Source organism: Drosophila arizonae, chromosome 3, assembly GCF_054131065.1.
Source record: "Drosophila arizonae isolate 15081-1271.41 chromosome 3, UAZ_ARI_1.0, whole genome shotgun sequence".
Lineage (NCBI taxonomy): Eukaryota > Metazoa > Arthropoda > Insecta > Diptera > Drosophilidae > Drosophila > Drosophila arizonae.
Window position 1 is genome coordinate 18,844,769 of NC_142923.1, and position 22,256 is coordinate 18,867,024.

A 22,256-nucleotide genomic window follows, 5' to 3' on the forward strand; every position below is an offset into this window, starting at 1 on the left:
TGAAGATTTGGCGCATCTTCCACATTCGCATATTTTACAGGTGACTCTGTGTAAATCTTTCTCTCGATTAACGGCGCTTCATAGGAGCAGCGCCATTAAATTCATTCATTATGGCCTCATAGATTATCAGACCACGCGACGCTTTAACAATTTGGAGCACTTAAAAACTTCTTATGGGCCAAAAACAAGTCCAAATTGGCCAATTGAAATTCAAATCAAATTGCCAATTACCTGAACTGTGAGCGGGGCGAACTGGCCAGAGGTTTCCAGGCAGCAGCCAGCAGCCAGCAGCTAACAGCTAACAGCCAGCAGGTTATAAAAGTATTAATAAGCATAAAAGTTGCATAAACTCAAATTAAACAAAACGGACAGAGCGACAGCCGGACAGCCGGACAGAAGGACAGCCGGACAGCCGGACAGACGAGCAAACAGTGCAATGCGAATCCGAGTGCTTGTCCTTTGTGCTTGTGGGGCAAGCGACAGGCGGCAGGCGGGCAGACGGACAGGCGACATACGGAGAGCAGCTGGCATTTCCGGCCCGGCGCACAAAGTGAGCGTCCGCCAGGGGGCGCCACTGCGGGCGTCATCGTTTTGCTAATGAACTTATTTCGCATTTGGAATTCAAATGCAGACTCCACGATATTGGCTTATTACAATCAACTGCTATTAAACAATCGATGGCGCTAATTGTAAGTAAAACAAATTGGAATCAACTCACACAGACGGCACAACTAGCAGATACCCTGTAGCTCTGATCAGTCAACTGAAATGCATAGTAAGCATACTCCTCTCTGTGCACGATGTGCGGGGTATCTTCAGGGCGGGCTAGAGGCGTGGCACCCAGTCCACTACGCAATTGCAATCGCAATCGTCGATTGCCGACGAGCTCATTAATTCATTAAACTTTTTATACCCCAAATAGCATGCATGAAACCGGGAGAGAGAGAGGGAGAGAGGGAGAGAGAGGAAAAGAGAAAAAAGTCGCAACAATTAAATTGCACATCCAATGGCTTCAAGAACCTGCGAGGACATAGTTGTTAAAGTGGAAAACTTTTACCATATATGTATGCCATTTGCGTCTGTATTGGAATGCTCTATTTCAGCTCTGAATTGCTTTAAGAATTAAATTTGAGCTGGGGCGGACTTGAAAGCGAAAAGAGAAAACATTTTGGGTAAGCTAAAATATACAAATTGAGCTGTTGGCTTATTGAAATGAAGGGAACTATATGTGTATTTCAATTAACTGTGGACTATACAATTTTATAGATTAGACATAATGCATGATTATTGAATTGATCATGCGTTTCTTCATAATTAGAAAAAAAAACATGATTTATACTATTATTTATTTTTATTCTATTAATAATACTTTAATAAATAATAAATATATATTTATATATTTATATATTTATTTATATATTTATATTTTTTATATATTAGTAAACATAAAATTATTTATATTATTATTATTTATAATATTTCTTATTTTTTTCTTTTTCCTTTTTTTATTTTACTAATATTATTTTAATCAATAATAAAAATTTATATAGTTTACATATATAGCATAAATTTATTATATATTTATTTCACAGTAAAATCGTACAGTTAAGATGTATTCTAAGCTAACCAGACTCAAATGGGCTTACATGGCTATCGATCTTTACAAAGATTCTGGATAAATAGCTGCATATTATTGATAGAACTGCTTGATTGAAATAGGATAAATTAAAATAATATAAAATAATAAAAAATGCGCAATTCAACTAATATGTATATTAAAACAAGTATATTTAGAAATTCAAATAAGTAGTTGAGAAATCAGATAGCTACAAGTCCAGCTTAGTTTTAGAAATATTCCCAATGCACCTCAAAGTCACTTTCCTCTTTCATTCGGATGCGCCAACTCGTGCCTGCAGGCTTGAATGCAGAATTGGCATCTTGGCCTTTTTATCTGTGCTGAAACTTAAGTGCATAACGGCACTGTCGTCTGCACATGCATCTGACGATTCTAATCGTAGACTCAGGCTCAGCTTTCTTCGTAGCTCGCCCTGCAGTAATTGAGTTGACGAGGCAGTTGGCTCTTGCAGCTCATCAGCGTCGATCAAAGGGAGAGCTGATTATGCTAGCCACACAAAGGCCGTTGACAATAGATAAACCTTTGACTTGGCCGAGTTCTATCTGTTGGCCTGCATCTGGCCCGCCGATGCCACCCCGCTGCCCCTCTCCCTTGTTGCAGACTCAACTACAGCTGCGGCTAGACAATGGGCCAAATGCTTTCAGCTGGCCGGATGTAAGTGTGTGTCGCTCGGTGTATGTGTGTGTGTGTGTGTGTGTGTGTGTGTGAGCGGCTATTGGCGTCGCTAGTGGGCGTGCGTGGGCGTGGCTGGCTTGTAATAACTCACGCCTTTTGACACAGATTAAACCAGCATAAAGACAATGCCAGACAGTAGGCAGGCAGGCAGAAGAGAGGGAGGACAGAGGGAGAGAGAAAGAGAGAGAGAGAGAGATGGAGAGCAAAGAGTACGTTGACGATGACGAGAACAAAAGCAAACTTGGCCAAAGCATTTTATGACCCTTTTCGGCGAGAGTATGCGTGCGTATGTATGTGTGTGTGTGTGGGGGGTGTGGGTGTGGGTGTGCGTGTGTTTGTCTGCGTGGGCGGCTTGTGTAAATGTTATCCTTTATTGTTTGGCAGGCTTTGCTGCATGCAGCCAGCCCGACTGCCTCACTGCCTGCCTCACAGCCTCACTGCCTGCCTGCACATGTCACTTGGCGAGACTGCTTGCAATTTCCCCTCGAACCCCAAGCGAGGACCCCTTGTCGCCCCACATTCTTGGCAATTCCTTGCCGAATACCGCTTTATTGTAACTGACAGCAGCTATTGTCCTGCAAGCTGCAGCAGCAACTCCTGCCGAGTTTTAGCGGCTGCATTCCTGCACTTCTCTTCGCCTCTCTACTCCTTTATTTTATTTATTAATTTTGTTTTTTTTTTTTTTTCTTTTGTATGCCATTCTGAGCGTCATGTTGTGAACGCCCGCCGCACATTTATGTGAATATTAAGTATAATATTCCCCTCGTTGCACTGCAACTGCAACTGCCAGTCTGAAGCATGCCCAGGCACATGCCACATGCTCTGATTGTTTTTATAATAAATGCATATAGTTAATTTATGTAAAGCTTTAGCCCTATACATATGTATATGTATGTGTTTGTATTATATACATATGTATATTCATGCATGCCAGACATTTGGGCGTGGCATACTTACTTTCATTAAGCTACAAACTACAGTGCAGAAGGCAAAAACATATTCTCATTAATATTTTACATATATTTTACTTATTATTATTATTATTATTATTGTTTAAATTTTTCTTTCAATTTTTATGCATTCCTAATGCAAACTTCTTACAGTTTCTTTTAATTACATATGTATTTAATGAAGATCATTTATTTTTACGTTTACATTTATCTCTTACTTGAGTACAGTAAAGCTCTCTAAGCTGACAATTAGCTAAATTATTTAGCTAGGGTATTAGATCTTATGCCCTGTATGGAGCTGCATGATATTTTAGCATTTTTGGTTGTTTTGTGTGCCATGTGTGCAGTGTTTGTTATTAATTAAATAGATGAATGTGTGTTGGGTTTTATGCTTGCTTTTGCTCTTTGCTATTGTTATTGTTGTTGTTGTCGTTGTTGTAGTTGTAGTTGTAGTTGTTAGTGCTGTCTCAGCAAACAAACAACGCACAGCAGTTGCACAATAAATAAAATTGAGTTGAATGACTTGCATGCTTTTGACAAACACTCGTTTGCACAGACACACACACACGCATACACACGTACACATACTCAAACAAAGACAAGAGGGAGGCTGGTGATTCCGTTGGGTCTGGTTTTAAGCAATATGTCAAGGCAATTTCAACTGCAGTTTACGCTATACTGACCCAACTCGTCCCAAAAGCAAACTTGGCTATAACAATAACAACAACTGCAGCAACAAGAACAACTACAACTACAACTAGAATATTTGTTTAGTTCTTCTGCGGGTCACAGTGCGTATGTGCAATATATTTGCTCCAAATTTATGACCAACATTACGAATGATGCGATGCAGCTACTCTAAAGCTGCGTATTTATTTACTTTTCATTTGGCATTGCACAAAACTTCTAAGTAAGTCGAGGTTTTTGAGATCCACACTTAAGTACAATGACGAAATATGCATATTATTTCAATATATAGAGACCAATGCCAGTATTACATGCAATGAGTTAGAGACGATCAAGTGGCAATGTAATAATGAATTTAAACTGATTGTTTAGCCGTTAGCATTGCTTAAGAGGTGTGAGAGATCATTGAGTTAAGCACAAGAGAAATTTGCCAACTCTCTTGCAATCGCATTTCACAGTACGGATAAGTGCGAGTGTGATAGCTGTAGGGCAGTAATACTGCGCTGGTGTGAGTGAGGCAGCTGTTCACCTCGAACAGAAGCATCAGAAGTTGCTGTGTAGAGTTCGAAAGGCGGGTACTCTGACTTTTCGAGCTTGTACCGTTGAGCGAAACTACTAGCAAGAATTTGTAAGTGTAAGTATGACGCCTCCGATTGCAGCACTTCTGTGTGTGAGCAGTGCAACCGATTAAACCCCATTCCAGTATAACACTTAACTGAGAGCAATTTACATAATACGTGTATGTTAATTAACTCAACTATGCTAGCTAACATTTGATCTTCCTGCTAGTGAATTCTGTTCAACTGTTCTGCTCCACTTTTCATTCAAATCGATGTATTTTTTATATACATATGTATGTATGTAAAATGACTCAAGTAGCCGTCTCTCATTTTGTTAGGCTGCGTGTGGCAGACATCAGCCGCCAAGCAGCAGAATGTAATGATGTAACAATAAACTTTTTTAATGCTGCCGGCAATGAAGTAATTAAAATATTTTAACACAGCATCAAAGTCAAACAAAGTTAAGCGCAGACACACGCCCACGAGTTTCGAGTGTGTAAGCAAGAGATAGATATTTTGAGCGAAAGAGAGAGGGAGTGAGAGAGAGAGGGAGCGAGTAAATGACGACAACACCTACTGGGCCAAGTTTTATTTATATACATAAGTATGAATTACTTAATATACAATTTAATCAGAAATTACAAAGAAAGTTGCCAACTGGAAGTAGGATATATGCCCCAAAAAAACAAGAGTTTATTTCTGGAATAAAATGTATTCGTGGAAAGCACTCAAGCGCTTTCTCATTTAAAGAAAAGGTTGTATTTCTTAAACGAAATATACTTCATATACAGTTTACATATGCTAACTGCTTTTATTACATTAATTAGAAACAATACAGAAAGTAACAGTGCTATTTATACTTACTTACTTCTTCTATGCAAATAGTGAACTGTGCTAATGATTGAACTGAGAGCGACTGAGAGCATACTCATTTAAACAGCCACCACTGTATTGGAGAATTTTGGAAATTACTGTTACCTGCAGTTGCCATTATTGCTGTTGTGGTGCTTCTTCATATATATTTGCAATGCTGAGTAGGAGGCATGTGAGTGTGAGCAGTACGACAGGCATGGGATATCTAATGGGCAATGGGAAGCGGCCATTATTTTGTTGAGCATGGGAGAGGTGCCTGAGTCAAGGAGCTGCCATTTCACGACTCTCTCTATCTCTCTCCCTCTCTGATCTCTTTTTCATTTGACATAAGTGGGAGCGAGCTGGCTGCTGATCTATTGCATTGCTCAAATGTAGTTCTCTCTCCTTTTTTGTTTGATATTTGTGTCTCTTGGGGAAAATCTGCAAATAGTAATAATTAAATATATGTATATTAAATATTTTGTACAATATTTAATAAATAAAAATGAAATTTACTTATAACTGCAATATAAATGTAATTTTTTTAAATTTCGTTAAATCGAATATATGTATATTTTAACGTTTGGGAAATGCTCATAAAAATTATTCATTCACAAATTTAAGAGCTCGCTTAACGCACAGTACATTTTGATATCTGTCATTTGAGCATAAATAATTGAAATTCCAAACGCCTTGCCAGACTTTTTCGACCACATTTTTGCTTAATTTCGTCCCCAAGCATCATTTCCTAATCTGTCTAACAAATCGATCATTAATTCTGTGTCCAATTTGGAAGTGGCGATCGTTGATAATCCATTCCTGACAAATCTATGGGCCATCGAAATTTTTGCTGCGATGGCTGTCAAACTCACAATTTCCATGGCAGGCGGTTTCACTGTTTACGTTGTGTGAACTATGACCTGTGCGGAGAGTGCTATGATCAGCATGTGGAGACGCTGGATCATCGCGTTGAGCATCCCATGCAGCTGCTGATCGAGCAGGATCGTCCCTATCAGCCGCTGCCTGAACTGCTGCTCAATGGCGAGCTGCTTGAATTGATGCATCTGCCCAATTGCTATACCTGTCCCTATTGCGGCATATTCGGGCACACGGCCAAGGAGCTGATCGATCATGTCGTGACCCTGCATCGCCAGGCCGACAGCCATGTGGTGTGCCCCATGTGCGCCGGACTGCCGGGAATCGAGCTGGTGGCCATCCGCAACCTGGCACGCCATTTGCTGCTCAACCACATCGAGCACGCCAATCTGCTGGATCCGAATACGCCGCCGCTACGTCATGCTTTAGCCCGAGCATCGCGTCGTCGGCGACGCCAACAGCAGTCGGCAGCGGGCAACCAGAATGGCAGCACTAGCCGCAGCTCAGCGCGCTCAAACAGCAGCAGCCGCGTGGACTCGGAAGCGGGCATCGACATACTGTATCAGCTATCGGAGCTGCGGCGCCTGCGTCCGGATTTGCGCTTTAGCCAATCGAATGCCAGCTACCTGGAAGGCGATTCACGTTCACGCCCTGCTGCCCTAGCCATTGCTAGCCCTGAGGCACTGACCCACGGCCCTGCCCACATAGGCGCCACTGATGGCGGCAGCTCTGCCATGGTGCTGGACCACGCGGAGGCAGATCGTTATCTGCTGCAGCAGTGGATGGCGGAGCAGAACGGAGCCGACGTGGAGGCGACTCGGCGAGACAATCACCAACGGCAGCAGCACGCGATCTTCACCGAGCACCTGCTGCTCTCCATGCTGTGCGAGGAGCAGCTGCAGCTGCCACAAAAATCCAAATCACAATCTCAATCGCAACGACAACCAGAACCGGAGCCAGAGAGCCTGCAGCATCTGCTCTTTACAGAGCTGGATGATGTTGCGCAATCCCTGGAGAGAAAGAGTGAAGATTTGCTGTCCCTGTTGCCGTGCAAGTATATACCATCCCAGATCATGATGCTGATGTCGCTGCCTTGGATCAGGCCCTGGTCGGCGCAGAGCAAGCTGCGCTATATTGAGCTGCAAGGCGTCACCTTGGACGAGAGCACACTCACGGGCGCTGAAGAGCAAGATATCGATTAACTGTTATTAGCAAAAAGTGAAAGAAAAAAGCTCCTTTCCCCCTTAAATGTATTCCGTAGTATTATATTTTTAAGCGATACGCATATAAAAATTTTATTGTGAAAATTTATCTACGCGAAGAGTCAGATTTTATTTGAATTTAGGGCAATTAATCGATATATATTTGTATATCGAATATTCATATTCATGATACTAGCTAATAATCCCCCAAATTTAAGCGCAAAGAGCTTAATCTGACCCAGCTTAGCTTAAGAGTTAGCTTATTGAACTTGAGAACTTTGTGCTTGTTAGCTATTTTTTTTTTTTTTTTTTTTTTTTCTTTTTTTCCTGTGAATTTTTGCACATCTAAATGCATATTTTACCGTAGCTGAATATTGCAGCTCCGCCTGCAAATATGTATTTTGCGCCTTAATTTCTTTTGGACTGACTTACAGAATAATTTCTTCCGCTTATGCAGTTTACTGACTGAATTTACCTGGGCAGCTGCTTAACCCCAGAAAGCCATAAATCAAATATTACTTAAGCTAATTTTAATAAAAAATAAAAATACATGTATAATATATTATTGATATTTATATAAATGATATTCTCTTTTATATGTTTTCACTAAATTCTATTTGGCCTTTGGTCTTCGTTGGGTTAAGGTCGGCTTATTTCATGCCGTTTCCAACTCGCTTTTTGGCCATTGCCTTTTCTTACCTATCTCTGGCTGGGCTGCTGCTGCTGCTGCGTTGGTGTTGGTAATTATTTTATGGAGTGTTGCACACGGGCGGGCTGCCTTCACGTCTCCACTAGCCAGTTCCGTTACACAGCCACACCCCCTTCTGAAACGCGTCTGTGTCTGTGCGTGGCCAACTTATGTTTACCAAGTGCGAAAGTGGAAACGTGCTGCAAACACGAACTTCTCCAGCTGCAGCATTACCATACCCCCCCCCCCTCCCCTCTATCTCTCTCTCTCTCTCTCTCTCTCTCTCTGCCACACTCTTTCTCGCGCCATGTCCCTTGCTCCCACTGCAGTGCTTTGCGTTTTATAATAGGATTTGAATACAATGGCATTGTAATGAAATGTGCAGCAAACGATGGCGACTGCTGAAGTTTAGTTCTGCGGTTCTGCTTTCTCGCCCTGCCAACCAGCCGTGAGCAGCTCCTCTTCGGGACTGCCATGAGTATCTCTCCATCTCTCTCACTCGCACTCTCGCTCTCCCTCTCTTATGGCATTCCGGCCAAGTACAAGCCAAACAGCTGTTGCAACGTTTTTCTGTTCCCTCTTGCAAAATAGCTGCCAAATGTAACTGTATGAGTGTGTGTGTGTGTGTGTGTGTGTGTGTGTGTGTGCCCCATTGTGTATGTGTGTCTGGCCGTGTAATTTGAGTTGGTAATTAAAAGTAAAGCAAAAGGCAGGTACTAGCAGAAGCTCTGCATTAAATGACCGGGCTACGCACACGCACACACACACGCACACACACATGCAGGTGTTTGCTAATGTGGTTATATCCTTAGAGCTTCTAAGACTGTTTACCATCGTGTCCAATATCGTTGAGTTGAAAGCGGCAAAGCAGCTCCAATAAAATGCCAGCAATTCACAAAGATTACGATTTTTGGCAAAGCTTTAAAAGATGGCTGAATAGCCAAAGAGATTCGACTATGCCCTATAATAAACATTAATAAATAAATACAATTAAATACATATATTCACTATTTTATAAACATTTCAGAGTTATCTGAATATATTAGATATTTTAGATATTTTTGATAATATAATTATTTTATTTAATTGTATTTATTTCAGATTTTTTGTTAGGGTAAATTGATTCTTTTAATGTAGTTTATAGCTCATTTAAATTTCGGCACATTTGATACGGTATGGTATTTCCATTTATTTTCTTAGTTTCTCTTATTATTATTTTTTGAATAGAAAATTGAAAATATGTAAATTTGGCTGACATTGATTCATCGAATGTCGCTGCGGCAGCGGCAACAACGATATGTGTCAGCGATAATTACAAGCAGCTTGTCAAGTATGTGCCCCGCCCCATACACCCACTCGCTATTCGCTCTGTAAACCCTTTTCCTGTTACGATATCAATTATCGGGCGTCAAGTGTCGTTCAAGTGTCACGTCAACACCACAGAACAGCAAATGGAGCAGCTCACATGACAATCATCGCTCTCTGGCTTTGGTTGTTGGCTCAGTTGGTGGCGCTGCTGCCGCTGCTGCTGCAGCTGGAGATGAGTTTGGCAGCATTTTAGAAGCGCAACTTAGAATAGCATAAAACATACTCCTCCCCTCCTCTCAGCACCCCTCACTTCTGCCAACCTCACGTACCACCCACATTTCGTCTGACTTTGATTGATTACAAAAGCAATTGAGCGCAACCTTATTCTAAAAAAAATCTCAAACCAAGAAACGAAAATAAAATTAACATAATAAAAAAAAGGAAAATTTCCTATTGACAGCTCTGAGAATGGAAAATAGAAAATGGAAAATGGTAGCGCAATTAGCTGTTTTGTGCCTTGGCGACCCGTGGCAATAGGTTAATGAGCCACGCCCCATCAATTTTTTGGCAGCAAGATTTTTCGCTTTTAATTAGCCAAAGCGAACAGCTGAAGGCGTTGCCCCAGCAGTAAATAAAAGTAAAATTCTAATTACGCTTAATTGATAAATGAATCAGCTACAGCACACTGACAGAAGCTGATTGACACGAAACCCGATGCTAATTTTAAACTCTAAATATAATCGTGCGTCATAGGTAAATTCAATTATATAAATAAGATTAAATATCTACTGATATTTTATATTTACTTTTAAAATAAAAATTTAAAAAAAATGTAAAGATTAGTGAGAAGTTTGAAAATTGGAAAATTATTTACAGAAAAAAACTGAGCATTTAAAATGTATAATCGTATAATTTTTAATTTAAAGATAAACAAAAACTATTTATACATATCTTTTTATAAATCCCAAAAAAATATTATATTTAACATTTATAAATATTGCAATTGAAAATACTAAAAGATATTTTACTTTAGTGATAAAAAAAAATTGATTGTAAATAATAATATATGATATATTAGGCAGTAAAACAAAAAAACACAAAAAAAAAAAAAAAAAAAAAAAAAAAAAAAAAAAAAAACCAAATATATATAACATTCAATATATAAAACATTAAGTAAAAATAATTAGAATTTTTTTTCAGTTGCTAATTTCTTAAGTTGGAAAATATTAAAATAAAAATATTAAAATAGAAATTATAATGTTTGAGCAATAAATATATTTAATCATAAATAATGTTAATTAAAATTTCCCATTTCTGTTTTTTTTTTTCAATAAGACATAATAATTCAAATAAATTTAATTGCTTAGCTAATCATCTATCTATCTATCTATCCATTGGCTCGCTCATGGCCAACAACATCAATTGAAACGAGCTAATTGCTGCAGTATTTAGTCGAGTTGCACTTGGACTTGCTGCAAATGTTATGCTCTGGCTAAATCTTAACTGTGCTTGGTCAGATGTGTCAACGGGCCCGAGCTAGCCACAGTTTATTCAAAGTTGGAGCTGACAGTCGGTCGGTCGGACAAACTGTTGTCAGATAATTGTTAGCCATCAAGTCGTACCACAAATCAAGTGCAGCAATTGCAGCTGGCCTGCAATTCATTTGTGGCATGGCAACGGGTGTCGACTAGTCGAATGGTCGAACGGTTGTACCCTTATGCAAACCAGAGACAAACCGCATGCAAAGTTGCCAACGTAACCAAAACAGTTGAAACCACGAAGCAACCCTGAAACTCGTCAGAGTAAAGTTTCACAACGAGAACGACGAGCAATGGGAGCATTAGTACTCAATGCAGTTGGGCACCAAGTGGGTGCGGGTTGTGGGGTGTGTGGTGTGTGGTGTGGGGTGTGGGGTGTGGGGTACTGCTTTCAGTTCCATTAGGCGGCATTCGACGTGACTTATCAAACTCCCAGAGACGGCCATTCATCAGCATTAGAGAGAGCGCTGTGAACTTTTCAACTACTATTACTTCGCATTGGGGCATATTTAATGTACAGATTTATAGATTCTCGCCGACTCTAAACAATATCTATCATTAATGTCAGGCATAATGGGCGGTGGGGCGTGCCCCGGCTTGGCCTGGCAGCTCAAATCCTTTCAGTGTCAGTTTAGCAGGCAAACTGCGAACCAAAGTCAATCCGGTTCACAATGTCAGCCACAATAATGAACATAAAGCAGAGACGCCCGCCCGTCTAGCGGAGCGGAGGCTGTGAGGGCCATTAGGGCCGCCAACAGGACAACATTAATATTAATTTATTTGTATAAATTATTTATGAAATTTTGTCAGTTTCGGTAATTACGATGCGCGTCGTCGACCTATGAGCTTTTAATTAAAACCTCCACGTTGACAACTGAGTGAGCCCTTCAGCCCGAAGATAAAATAACCAACTGAAGCGAATTCCTCATAAAGTGCGCTCACACATAAAAAAGAGATACAGTGTTGAGCTTTGGGATGTGGCTGTGGGTGTGGGTTTGCATTTGCGATTGGCACAGCAACAAAGTCCAAAAAGGCAGAGGCAAACAAAGAAGCAAGAAAAAAAAAAAAAAAAAAAAAATTATTATCAGTGCATGTGAAGACAAAAAATTAAGAAAGCAAAAGTTTTGGCGACAATTCCGACGCACTTTTATGGCTCGACTTTGTGAGTGTAAATGAAGATAACACGGCCTTATCCCATGTCGCTGTTAGAGATGAGCTGACAGAGCTTTGCACAATGCAAACTATGCTCGATTCAGTTCGATTGTAAAATAAGCAGCAGGAGAATGTAAAAGGGAAGAGAAATTGGCAATAGTCAGAGACTGCATTATATATAGACTTTGCTGGGTTATTGGAGGGAAACTATGAGGCAGTCAGGCTAAAGCACTGTATGTTTATTTATTTATTTTTTTTTAATAGTCCGTTTATAACAAACTTTGAATTTATAAATTCTATGTATTTTTTATTTTTCAACTATTTGTCTTCCAAATTAAATAATAATTATTGAATTGCTGCATTGATTTATTTTTGAATTATGAATTATTCTAATATAAGTCATCACAGTTACTGAATTACTGAATGTTGATTTACTGTGCAAAATAAAAAATAGTTTGCTGATAGTGATAAGAATTTGTTGTCGAAGGACAGAGAGTAAACATGAAAGGAAATTAACTACAATAAAAACAACATAAAAAAGAAAATATTTTAAAGAAATATATGTAATAAATATATATGTATATATTCTTAAGCCGGCTTTAGTCAGCAATACCTCTGTGACACTCCAGAGATATGAGCTGCTGCTTCTCTTTCAAGTCTCTAATATAAGTAAACATCGTTTGTCTCACCGCAAAAGTCCCATCACTAGTGTCAACGCGTGTGTGTGTGTGTGTGTGTGCGTGTGTTCATCTGCTTAAAGTATGATTGCAAGTGTGAAAATATATATGCTAAACGTGCCCGCCCCGTTGCGCTCCATGCGTTTTTTGTTTTATGACGCGGCGACGTGCTCGGAAAATGAAAAGCACTTGACTCGCCAAAGTGCTGAACTTGGCGGTCTGCCCCTCCCCCCCAGTCCCACGCCCCTGCCGCACTCTGCCAGCAGCTTCCTTCCGTCCGTCGCTCCATCCGTTCGTCCGTCCGTCTTATGGTCCTGCCACACATGGCAAATCGTAAAACGTTTCGCCTTTTTTTACCAGCGCGCAATTTCTTGGCGTAAAGAAAAAGAGAAAAAAAAAATACAGAAAAAATAATACTGATTTTTGTAGACATGAGATGTGTGCCAGACAGGAGTTCAGGTGGAAAATGTATGCTCTCTAAATTTAGTTAAGTGCATAGTTTAGCCAAGTTCACCGAGGCTAGCGAAATATAAAGTGAACAAATTTCAAATATGAGATTAAATAAATTCCAATTGAGGGTTAACTTTCTTGAAACAAAACCGGATTCATGGTAATATAGCTGGATAGTTGAATTTGTTATATAGATAGAATCTTATGGGAATATACCTATACATACTTATAAGTAGCTAAAGATGTTTGCCATCCTATTCTCTTCTGATATCATCTGTTCAGTTAAAGAAGTTCAACGGATTCACTCGATTCATATTTCAGGTTTCTATTGGTATAGGGTATATTGATGTTCGTCTATGGCCCAGCTTTCGATTGCATTAGTTTAAGCAACTTGCGCACGCCTGTATATGTTATTTGCTAGCCACGATTCTATTCTCATTTGTACGAAACATTTAAGAAATTGTCGTCGAGCTGATGTCTCACTTGATGTGCTGCGCTATGCGGCGAGCTTCTAAACTTTATAGAGTAAATAAAGTATGATTGGGTGTGCATGTGTGTGAGTGAGTGCCTGTCTGTGTGCGCCTGTCTGTGTGTTGTAAGTCTCGCCTTTTGTGGTTTGTAAAAATTCAACACTCTATTTGCTTGCTGTGCGCTTTGAGTTAATTTCATTTGATTTATGTGAGCTGCAACTCGAACTGGAGTTGGACTCAGAGATGGTGGAGGAGGGGGAGGAGTCGTACCCAGAGTTAAGCCTCTTGTTATGCGAGAGCGTAAACGAGTGTCTGTTGTTGTTGCTGCGGTCAATAAATAACCCGCTGTGCGGAGGCTTTTCGCATTGTTCCTTTAACATATTTGAAGTGCACTTTATGCTTTTTGCATACACAATTCGCAATTAATTTAAAACAATTATGTTGCCGTCCCACGCAAAAAGAACTATAGGCAAACAAAAAAAGCCCCACTCTGCGGTGAAATGACATGTCGCCTGTCAACCGCACATTTTCAGTTCGAGTGTTATGCAATTATGGTAAAGCATTTTCACGGCTGGATTAAATGAAAAATAAATATAAAAAAATATAAAAAAAGGAAACCAAATAAAAAAAATGACCAGCCTGCCGAGTTAATCATCGCTTCTTGACTTTGACATATGTATGCTCGCGTACATACATACATATATATAATAAAATATATGTGTATGTGTATAAGCATACATCAATAATGAATACAGACTTTGGCCAGTTGATTCTGTACGAAGAGCAGATGCCCTTCGAGTCGTTTGAATTTAATATTCAATTCCCGTATTAGCCTATCGAAATCTTTATAAATTATTGGAATTTGATTATTGTAGCTTACTCTTTTATTAGTTCTTAAATACGACTATCAAATGCCACAGCTAAATATACGAGTAAAGAGATATATATAATACTTAGCTCTCTCCTTTCAAGTTAAACCTATTCAGTATATATAGATTGTACAAATATAACGGTATTATCAAAAGTTCCGCTGGCTTTCGTCAGTGGCAACAGTGGGAATCCAGTCAGGCCTGTGCCTAGCCCAGCCTTAGCCCTGGCTAATTGCAGCCGTCTGTTGCTTTGGGAGCTGCACCGGATGCAGCTGGCACAGCAGGTGCAGGTGCAGCAGCTCAAGGGCTGCCAGGTATATGCAGCTAATGGATTTTTCCACGCCTAATTACCATTACTTAGCAAGGTGGAAACACAAGAACAACAACGACAACAAGTGAGTGTAAAAAATTTACATTAAAAATTTGGCATTTTATACCTGTCTCCCCTGCTCTTACTCCCTCACTCCCTCACTCTCTCTCTCTCTCTTTTCTGTGTTTCATCTATTCTCTACTTCTTTTTTTTTTTTTTTTTTTTTGGTTTGTCACATGCTCATTTTAATTTTATAATTTTTTCTGACCGAGGTGTGTGCGAAAATGCAAATGGAATTTCATAGTCGACCATTAACACCTTTTTGCACAGTCGCCTGTTGGCTCTTACATTCTCGTTTCCATTCATTTCTTGTGGTCCAAGCTCTGCTCGCTCTGCGCATATTTCATGTGACGTCGTGGCCCCCCAAAAAGAAAAGAACAAAAAATTCGCAGAGAAACAAAAAATTCATTTAATTAAATGCCACACAAATGCGGCACAAAACGTTTTCAGCGTGTGATATTTTACGGCGCGTTCCGTTTGTGCTGCTGTTAACCCCTCCGCCCCCCTCCGCCCCACCATCAACTGCCCCACTCCCTCTCTCTCTCTCGAGCAGAACAATGTGCTGCACTGTGTCCAGTGCGCGACAATGCGCTTTTTTCATTTACAATAGAGGAATAGAGGGCGTGGCACAATTGCCAGCCTCCTCTTGTTCAATAAGTGGTGTCAAAATATAAAAGTGGCAAACTTAACTTAAAAAAAAAAATAAATAAATAAATAAAATTATATATATATATATAATATATATATATATATATATGTATATATATATGTATATATATATAATAACAGCAATAACAATGAAATAAAAAAAAATTAAAAAAAATAGATAAATTATTTTATTCTAAATATTATACTTTAAACAGAGATATATTATAAACGAGATCTTATTTTATTATTTTTTTTTTTTTTTATTTTATTATTTTTATTTATATTTATATATTTATATCTAAACAATATTTATATCTAAACAATAAATTTATATTATTAAAAAACATTTCACTAAATTAATTTAAAGCCAAACTGCTTTATCCAATTAGAAGAGAGTAAATAAAAAACCTAGATGATTTCTTAGCCAAGTTTCTATGCAACTCTCAAAAGTAGGCAACACAAATTGAGAGTTGGAAAACTATGCGAAGTTACAGAATGAACTCAGAAGCCATACTCAATTGAAGAAAGTGAATTGTCAACAATCCCTGTGGACGGATATTCGGATGCCCCAGAAGGCTGTTAATTCCCAATTCTGGGTTAACACTTGCAAAATGCCAAATCAAAGGCCATGCATATTTTCAAACCATCTCCGACCAGCTATGAAACTTATTGTCGATTCTAGTTAGTAAAACTCACTTCCGGTGCAGGTTCATTGCAGCATTTCGCCCTTCAGGGGGCAAGTCAACAATGACAACAGGAGGCAGCAGGAGCAGCACAGGAGGAGCAGAAGCAGCAGAGCTTTAGACGTTTGTTTCCTGTCCTTCGAGCCATTCCTGCTGCTGCTGATGCTGCTGCTTACTTTGTATTTAGGCATTGCAATGCAATTTTTTGGCACACAAAATGCAACGGAAATTGTTCGGTAGGTGAACAGAAAACCGAAAATTCCAACCAGAAACCAGAAACGAGAAACGAACGAATGAATTTGTCATTTTCTCTTGTACGCAGTGTTGTTTAGATTTTTCTGTTGTTGTTGTTGTTGTTGTTGTTACCTATTTCTTCTTTTGCCATGCCGGCTGCCTGACAAAATTGCAGCCCGAAAGTTTGTCTAACCAAAACGCACACCGAGGCGTAGCCATCGTGCCTCTGGCCCGGCTGATTCCCAAACTGTTTGCATACGTGCCCAATGTGCAATTGCCTGGGCGCTGCTCAATCATTGGCCGTCTTTGGCACATGGCCCGGCAGTGGGGCGTGTCGAGCGGGGGCCTGCAACATGTAACTGACACAATCGGAATGGAAAACGACATGCAACGCGACACAATTGCTGACTGCAACAACAAATAACTTGAGCTGACAGCACAACATTTTCTTACCTTCGAAATTGAAGTGCGAAATCTGTGGCAAATCTGCAGGCAGCTCTCGCTCTGCCTGCCGGATTAGTCAACAGTCGACCCTTTCGGTTACCCCTGCAACAATTGTTGTTGCGCGCCGCGTGATTTTTGAGTGTTTGATCGGCAGACAGGCGTCAGATTATGCCAGAAGCCCAAAACTCCAAAGTGTAAAGAAACTACCAAGCCAAATGTTGCAAGCAATGGAAAAAAAGAGAAGAAAAGAAAAGTAAAATAACATTTGCAGAGCCCGAGCCCGGCAAAGGCTGCCTCAAATATCTTGTGTAATGGAAAATCCTGTGAGTCTGCCAGTTGTTTACCTTGCAACGCGACATTGCGGCTGGTTAGGCAAATGCAGCTGCAACAACCCAACGGAAACGAAGAGACAACGCAAGAGACGACGGCCAGATGCTCTAGTCAAAGCTGAGATATTATGAAAGAAATACATATATATGTATATACCAGGCAACAGACGATGGCCAACAACTCTAGTTAAGCTTAGGAAATTCGCATTGGAATATAAATTTTAGCTTGAATTCTTATATAAGTTTTGCTCACTGAATCTAATAAATGAAATCATTAATTTCTAGCTATCAAAATAAATATCTTAAGCATAATGTAAAATGATGGCATCCTTCGTTATGATCATATAAACTATTGATTAGCTACATTGCTTTAGATTAAATGCATACGATCTGTCACTTATTTTTACTCCTTTCAGACATGAGCATACAGATATACAAACATCGTATACATGGCTCCCACGCACTCAACGAGTGGTGCATTAGGAATAGCTAAGCGTCTAAAAAAGACAGATGAACGCTGACCTATAAAACTATAGCGATATGATAAGAACATGTAAGAGATGAACTCTGACCTTACAACTCAGCGATATATAAGAACAAACAATAGACCAATGCTGAGCCCCTTCTTAGAATGAGAATGGTCTATCTATACTAGGCTAAATTAATACATAAGTCTGGATCTAAATACCCGGACTTAGAAGAATAAAGATCAATATCAACTAAACGCCTTTCCAGTCAAGTGTAATCATTCACAAGCCTTAGCTTGAAATTTGATTAAACCAAGCCACAGCCAGTTCTCGTTTTTTATGTATTTAATTATTATTTTAATTACCTATTTAAATCAATTAAAGTTTAACACATTCTTTGAGCCTTGGCTTATATTAAATATAAATAAAATTTTGATCAACTCACAGCTCCGCAGCTTGACTTCAAATATAAATTGAAGTGAAATTATTAAAAGTTGCTGTTAGTTTGATCGACATATTCAAGTGACTTACGCAAAAGTAGAGTATAGATGGTCTCCTTACCATCTTATGCCAGACAGACTAGCGACAACTGCTCATGTGTATCCCAAGCAACATTTGTGTGCTTCTGCTCAGTATTATTGTTGTTGTTGTTGTTGTTGTTGTTGTTGTTACTGCTGCTACTGCTACTGTTGTGTTTTGTCAGTAACTGTAACTGTAACTGTAACTGTGGCTGTGGCTATGTCCCGGCTGTGCCGGTTACGGCACATTGCACTTACGCCGTGTGCTGCGGCAGCAGCTGTGCCACGTTTTTCCCAGATTTTGCCTATGATATTTGCAAGAATTTCTTGTGTCAATTGTGAGAGAGTCTGTCGTCTGTCTGTCTGTCTGTCTGTATGTTTCAGTGGCTGTCCGTCTGCTTGCCTGGCTGGCAAATATTTATTTATCGCATTAAATCAAGTTAGACAAATTGGCAAAGAACTTAAAGCGAGCTGTTTGCTGCCGGCTAAATAAAAAGGCAAACAAACACAATAAACCAAAACAAAATAAAATGGAATAGAATAAAATGCGCAAAACAAACATAAGGAACGAAGCCAACTCATCAAGTTTTCGGCCAGAAAACCCAAACCCCAGACAGCTCCGTCATGCAGGCAACACGGGGCGTATGCGTAATTTGGAGGAAGCTGCAGTAAAAATACAGCTGCAGATGTTTCGAAGCACGAAATTAATTACAAGAATACACACACACACACATGCAGACTTGTATAAAGCAAAGCAACAACAAAAACAACAACAAGACGAGCGCCAAAATAATAATAATAATAATAAGTAAGAAAAATAAACTTTACACAGAGCCAAAGAGAAGCCATAAAGAAGCATATGCTAAGGCAGAAGCATTAAAATAAACCAGAAGAGCAAGAAAAAGAAAAAGAAGCAGGAGAAGCGCAAGCAAAAGTTGTGCGATATTATCTGCATATGTGTGGGTGTGTGTGTGTGTGCTTGTATTTCTTGTTGTTGCTGCTGCTGGTTAGTTGAGAGCGAATCTTGCAAAAGCCTGCACCAAAAATTGTAATTGCAACTGCTGGTCATATCACAGAGCCCTGAAATAGGAATAGCCATCTGATGTAAGAGTAGAGAAACAGGCAAAATTATACTCTACGATTATATATGGATATATTGCCTACAAGTGCAAACATTATGCAACACAGCTGAGCAACAACAAGTTTAAGCTAGAACTGTCGCATTTCTTACAAACTAGCTGACTTTTGAGAATTTAAAATTTCCATACTTCTTACTTATCTAAGAGTCTAACTATGTATGGAATAGAATATGGTTCATAATCATATAAGATTTCTAGATGTAATCAAATTCCGATTCTGATTGCTTTTTATTTAGAACAGCCTTTTAAGAATAACTTTTTGTTCTGATTTGATTATATTTATTTATTTATATGGGACACCTTAATTTTAATCAATTTACACTATACCAAAAGTGTTGTGTCTTATATTTCACTTTTGTATATTAATTTAAGGAATTTTATTCTGATTTTCTTATATACAGATTTTTAGAAATTTTATTCTGATCTTATTATATCTTATTTTTTATTTATTTTTTTTTTTTATTTATTTTAGCTATTTTATTTTACATTTTCAGTTGCATTCTGTTATTTTTCTTTCATCAAAAAAATATAATTAAATATAAATACAAATATATTAATAATTATAATTCAAAAGTTGAACCAAAACTTATTTTCCATTTAAATTATTAATGAGTTCCCAACTAAGAGCCAATCCCTTACCTAACAAAAATTTGACCGAAATAAAAAATTTGTATATACATATATGATAACTTGGCTATTATTTAGTTAAGTTCTATAATTATTAGAGCTCCAATTTTTATGGTATATTTAGTATTACTAAATCTAATTTCTAGGCTCAACGAAATAGAAACTGTTTAGTCATTAAAAATATTATTTAGTTACAGCTAGAGCATTTCATATTCAGCTTTGGTACTAAATACATAACGTTTTATTCAATTATTGTTGTTGTTTACCTTTTATGTCTCATTGAGATCGTTTTTGGCAGCAGCTTTGGCTTGAATGTGGACTTGGCCTAGAGCTAGGAGCAGCTTTGTTGTTTTTGCTGTGTGCTCAAAATTTGAGACGCAGCAATTAGTGTTAAATAAAGAAGTCATAAAGTGTAAATAATATTTTTGAAGCTCAAATGAAAAGCAAGCAAATAAAATGTAATGCGAGAGAGACTGTGTGTGTGCGTGTGTGTGTGTGAGTATGCTCGACATTATTTATGGCCAACATTGTTTGGCATTTAAAGTGAAAAGCTGGCCGACAGCTGGCAATCATTTTAAAGCATTTGCCAAGCAATTAATTGTTGCATAAATATTGTAAACAAATTGCTGCATTGCAACAACAACAACAACAGCAACAACAACAACAAGTTGATTTTTGCTGGCAATGTCAAGTCTCGTTCTCAATGTGATTTATGCCACCCGCATGTTTGGCACACTTTGTCAATTAATCAGCATAAATGTCAGATGGATGGGCTTTCGAAGAAACTCATATTTGCATTGAATAAATCATTGAGCAACAATTGGCAATGAGTCGAAAACAAAAATCTATTTGTTTACCAAGACCTATTGAACTGTAAGTATTATGTGAATATTATTTACATTGTCTTTATCAAATAGTCAATAGAAATGTAAATTGCCAAATTTCACATTTCCTCGAATAGAACAGGAATTTCTTTTATTTCCTTTGTTCGCACGTTTCTTTATTGTTGTTCAAGCATGATGGCTGTTAAAAATGTTGGATAATAATGAAAGTCAAATATTCAATATTTGATTAGTGACACATTTACAGAGCAATAACAAAGTGCTCAAATCAATGTTAATATAAATATTAAATCATAACTATTAAGAGTTGCCGTCTAGCAGAAAAAGCAGAGAGCTGATATGTGAATCATTCTGCGTAATAAGCAGCAGCACATACACGCACACACACACTCGCACACACACACGCACGCCTTCGCACGCGCTTAGGTTACGGCGTAGTGCGGACTTTATGCAAAGTGTGAAATTAGTTATTGTTCTATAAAAAATTTGCTAATAATAGCTATTATGAGTAATTAGTAAGTAATAAGTACATCAAAATGTTTCAAGATTTTACTTTGTCAGGAAGTATCTACAGATTCGGGTTTTTATTCTTCAACATCAAACATGTAATATAAATTGAAATTAAATAAGTGTTTAAAAAGGTATTTATTAAAAAATTACGTTTTACATTCAACAATAAACACACATTTAATTTTTTTTTTTTTTTGGTATCATACCAAATCAGAGTTCATAATTTATTATATGAGGAAAATTATAAGCTTATTCGAAATAAAGTATTGAATATATATTCAATGTAAATTTTATTTTATTTATAATCTTATAAAAGAAAAAGAAAAAATTATTAAAAAAAAAAAAAATAATAATAATAATTAATTTATTAATTAACATTAAAATATTTGAAATATTTTGTAATTTATGAAATAGCAGAATTTCACATTTTCAATTTCTACAGAATAGCAAAATATCTATGCTAACATATGAAAATCTATTAGTAGACCAATAATATATAACAGCTGTATTTCGTATTATAAATAATTTGGATTTCATAAATAATAATAAAATAAGAAATAATTTGGATTCAAATATTATATCTCTGCCTGCAATGAGCTTCACATACATAAACTTTTACTATTCGCATCTCTATTGCAAATTTTCTACATCAGCTGCATCTGAAATGTTTGTTAAATATAAAAATAATTGGCTTTCTTCTCCTTTATTCATATCAAAATATTCAATTATTCTATAGAAATAACATTTTAGGGACATTTAACCTAAACTTTTCAAATTAAAAATGTTATCAAATAAAACTTTGAGGCAAAGTTCATCGAAGTCTTTAATTGTTGGCTGAAATGCCTTTGCAAATGA

At 38.0% G+C, this 22,256-nt stretch overlaps 1 protein-coding gene across 1 annotated transcript; it reads left to right on the plus strand.

Moving 5' to 3' along the window:
• Positions 1 to 5,952: 5,952 nt before the first annotated feature.
• LOC108611608 (uncharacterized) lies at positions 5,953 to 7,547 on the plus strand. The gene has a single exon (XM_018004340.2). It carries the CDS (start codon positions 6,191 to 6,193, stop codon positions 7,436 to 7,438), a length of 1,248 nt encoding a protein of 415 aa, XP_017859829.1. The 5' UTR covers positions 5,953 to 6,190; the 3' UTR covers positions 7,439 to 7,547.
• Positions 7,548 to 22,256: the final 14,709 nt, after the last annotated feature.

What these genes read in the sequence shown, in the direction of transcription:
- LOC108611608 (XM_018004340.2), top strand. Translation starts at nt 6,191, where the DNA reads ATGGGCCATCGAAATTTTTGCTGCGATGGCTGTCAAACTCACAATTTC.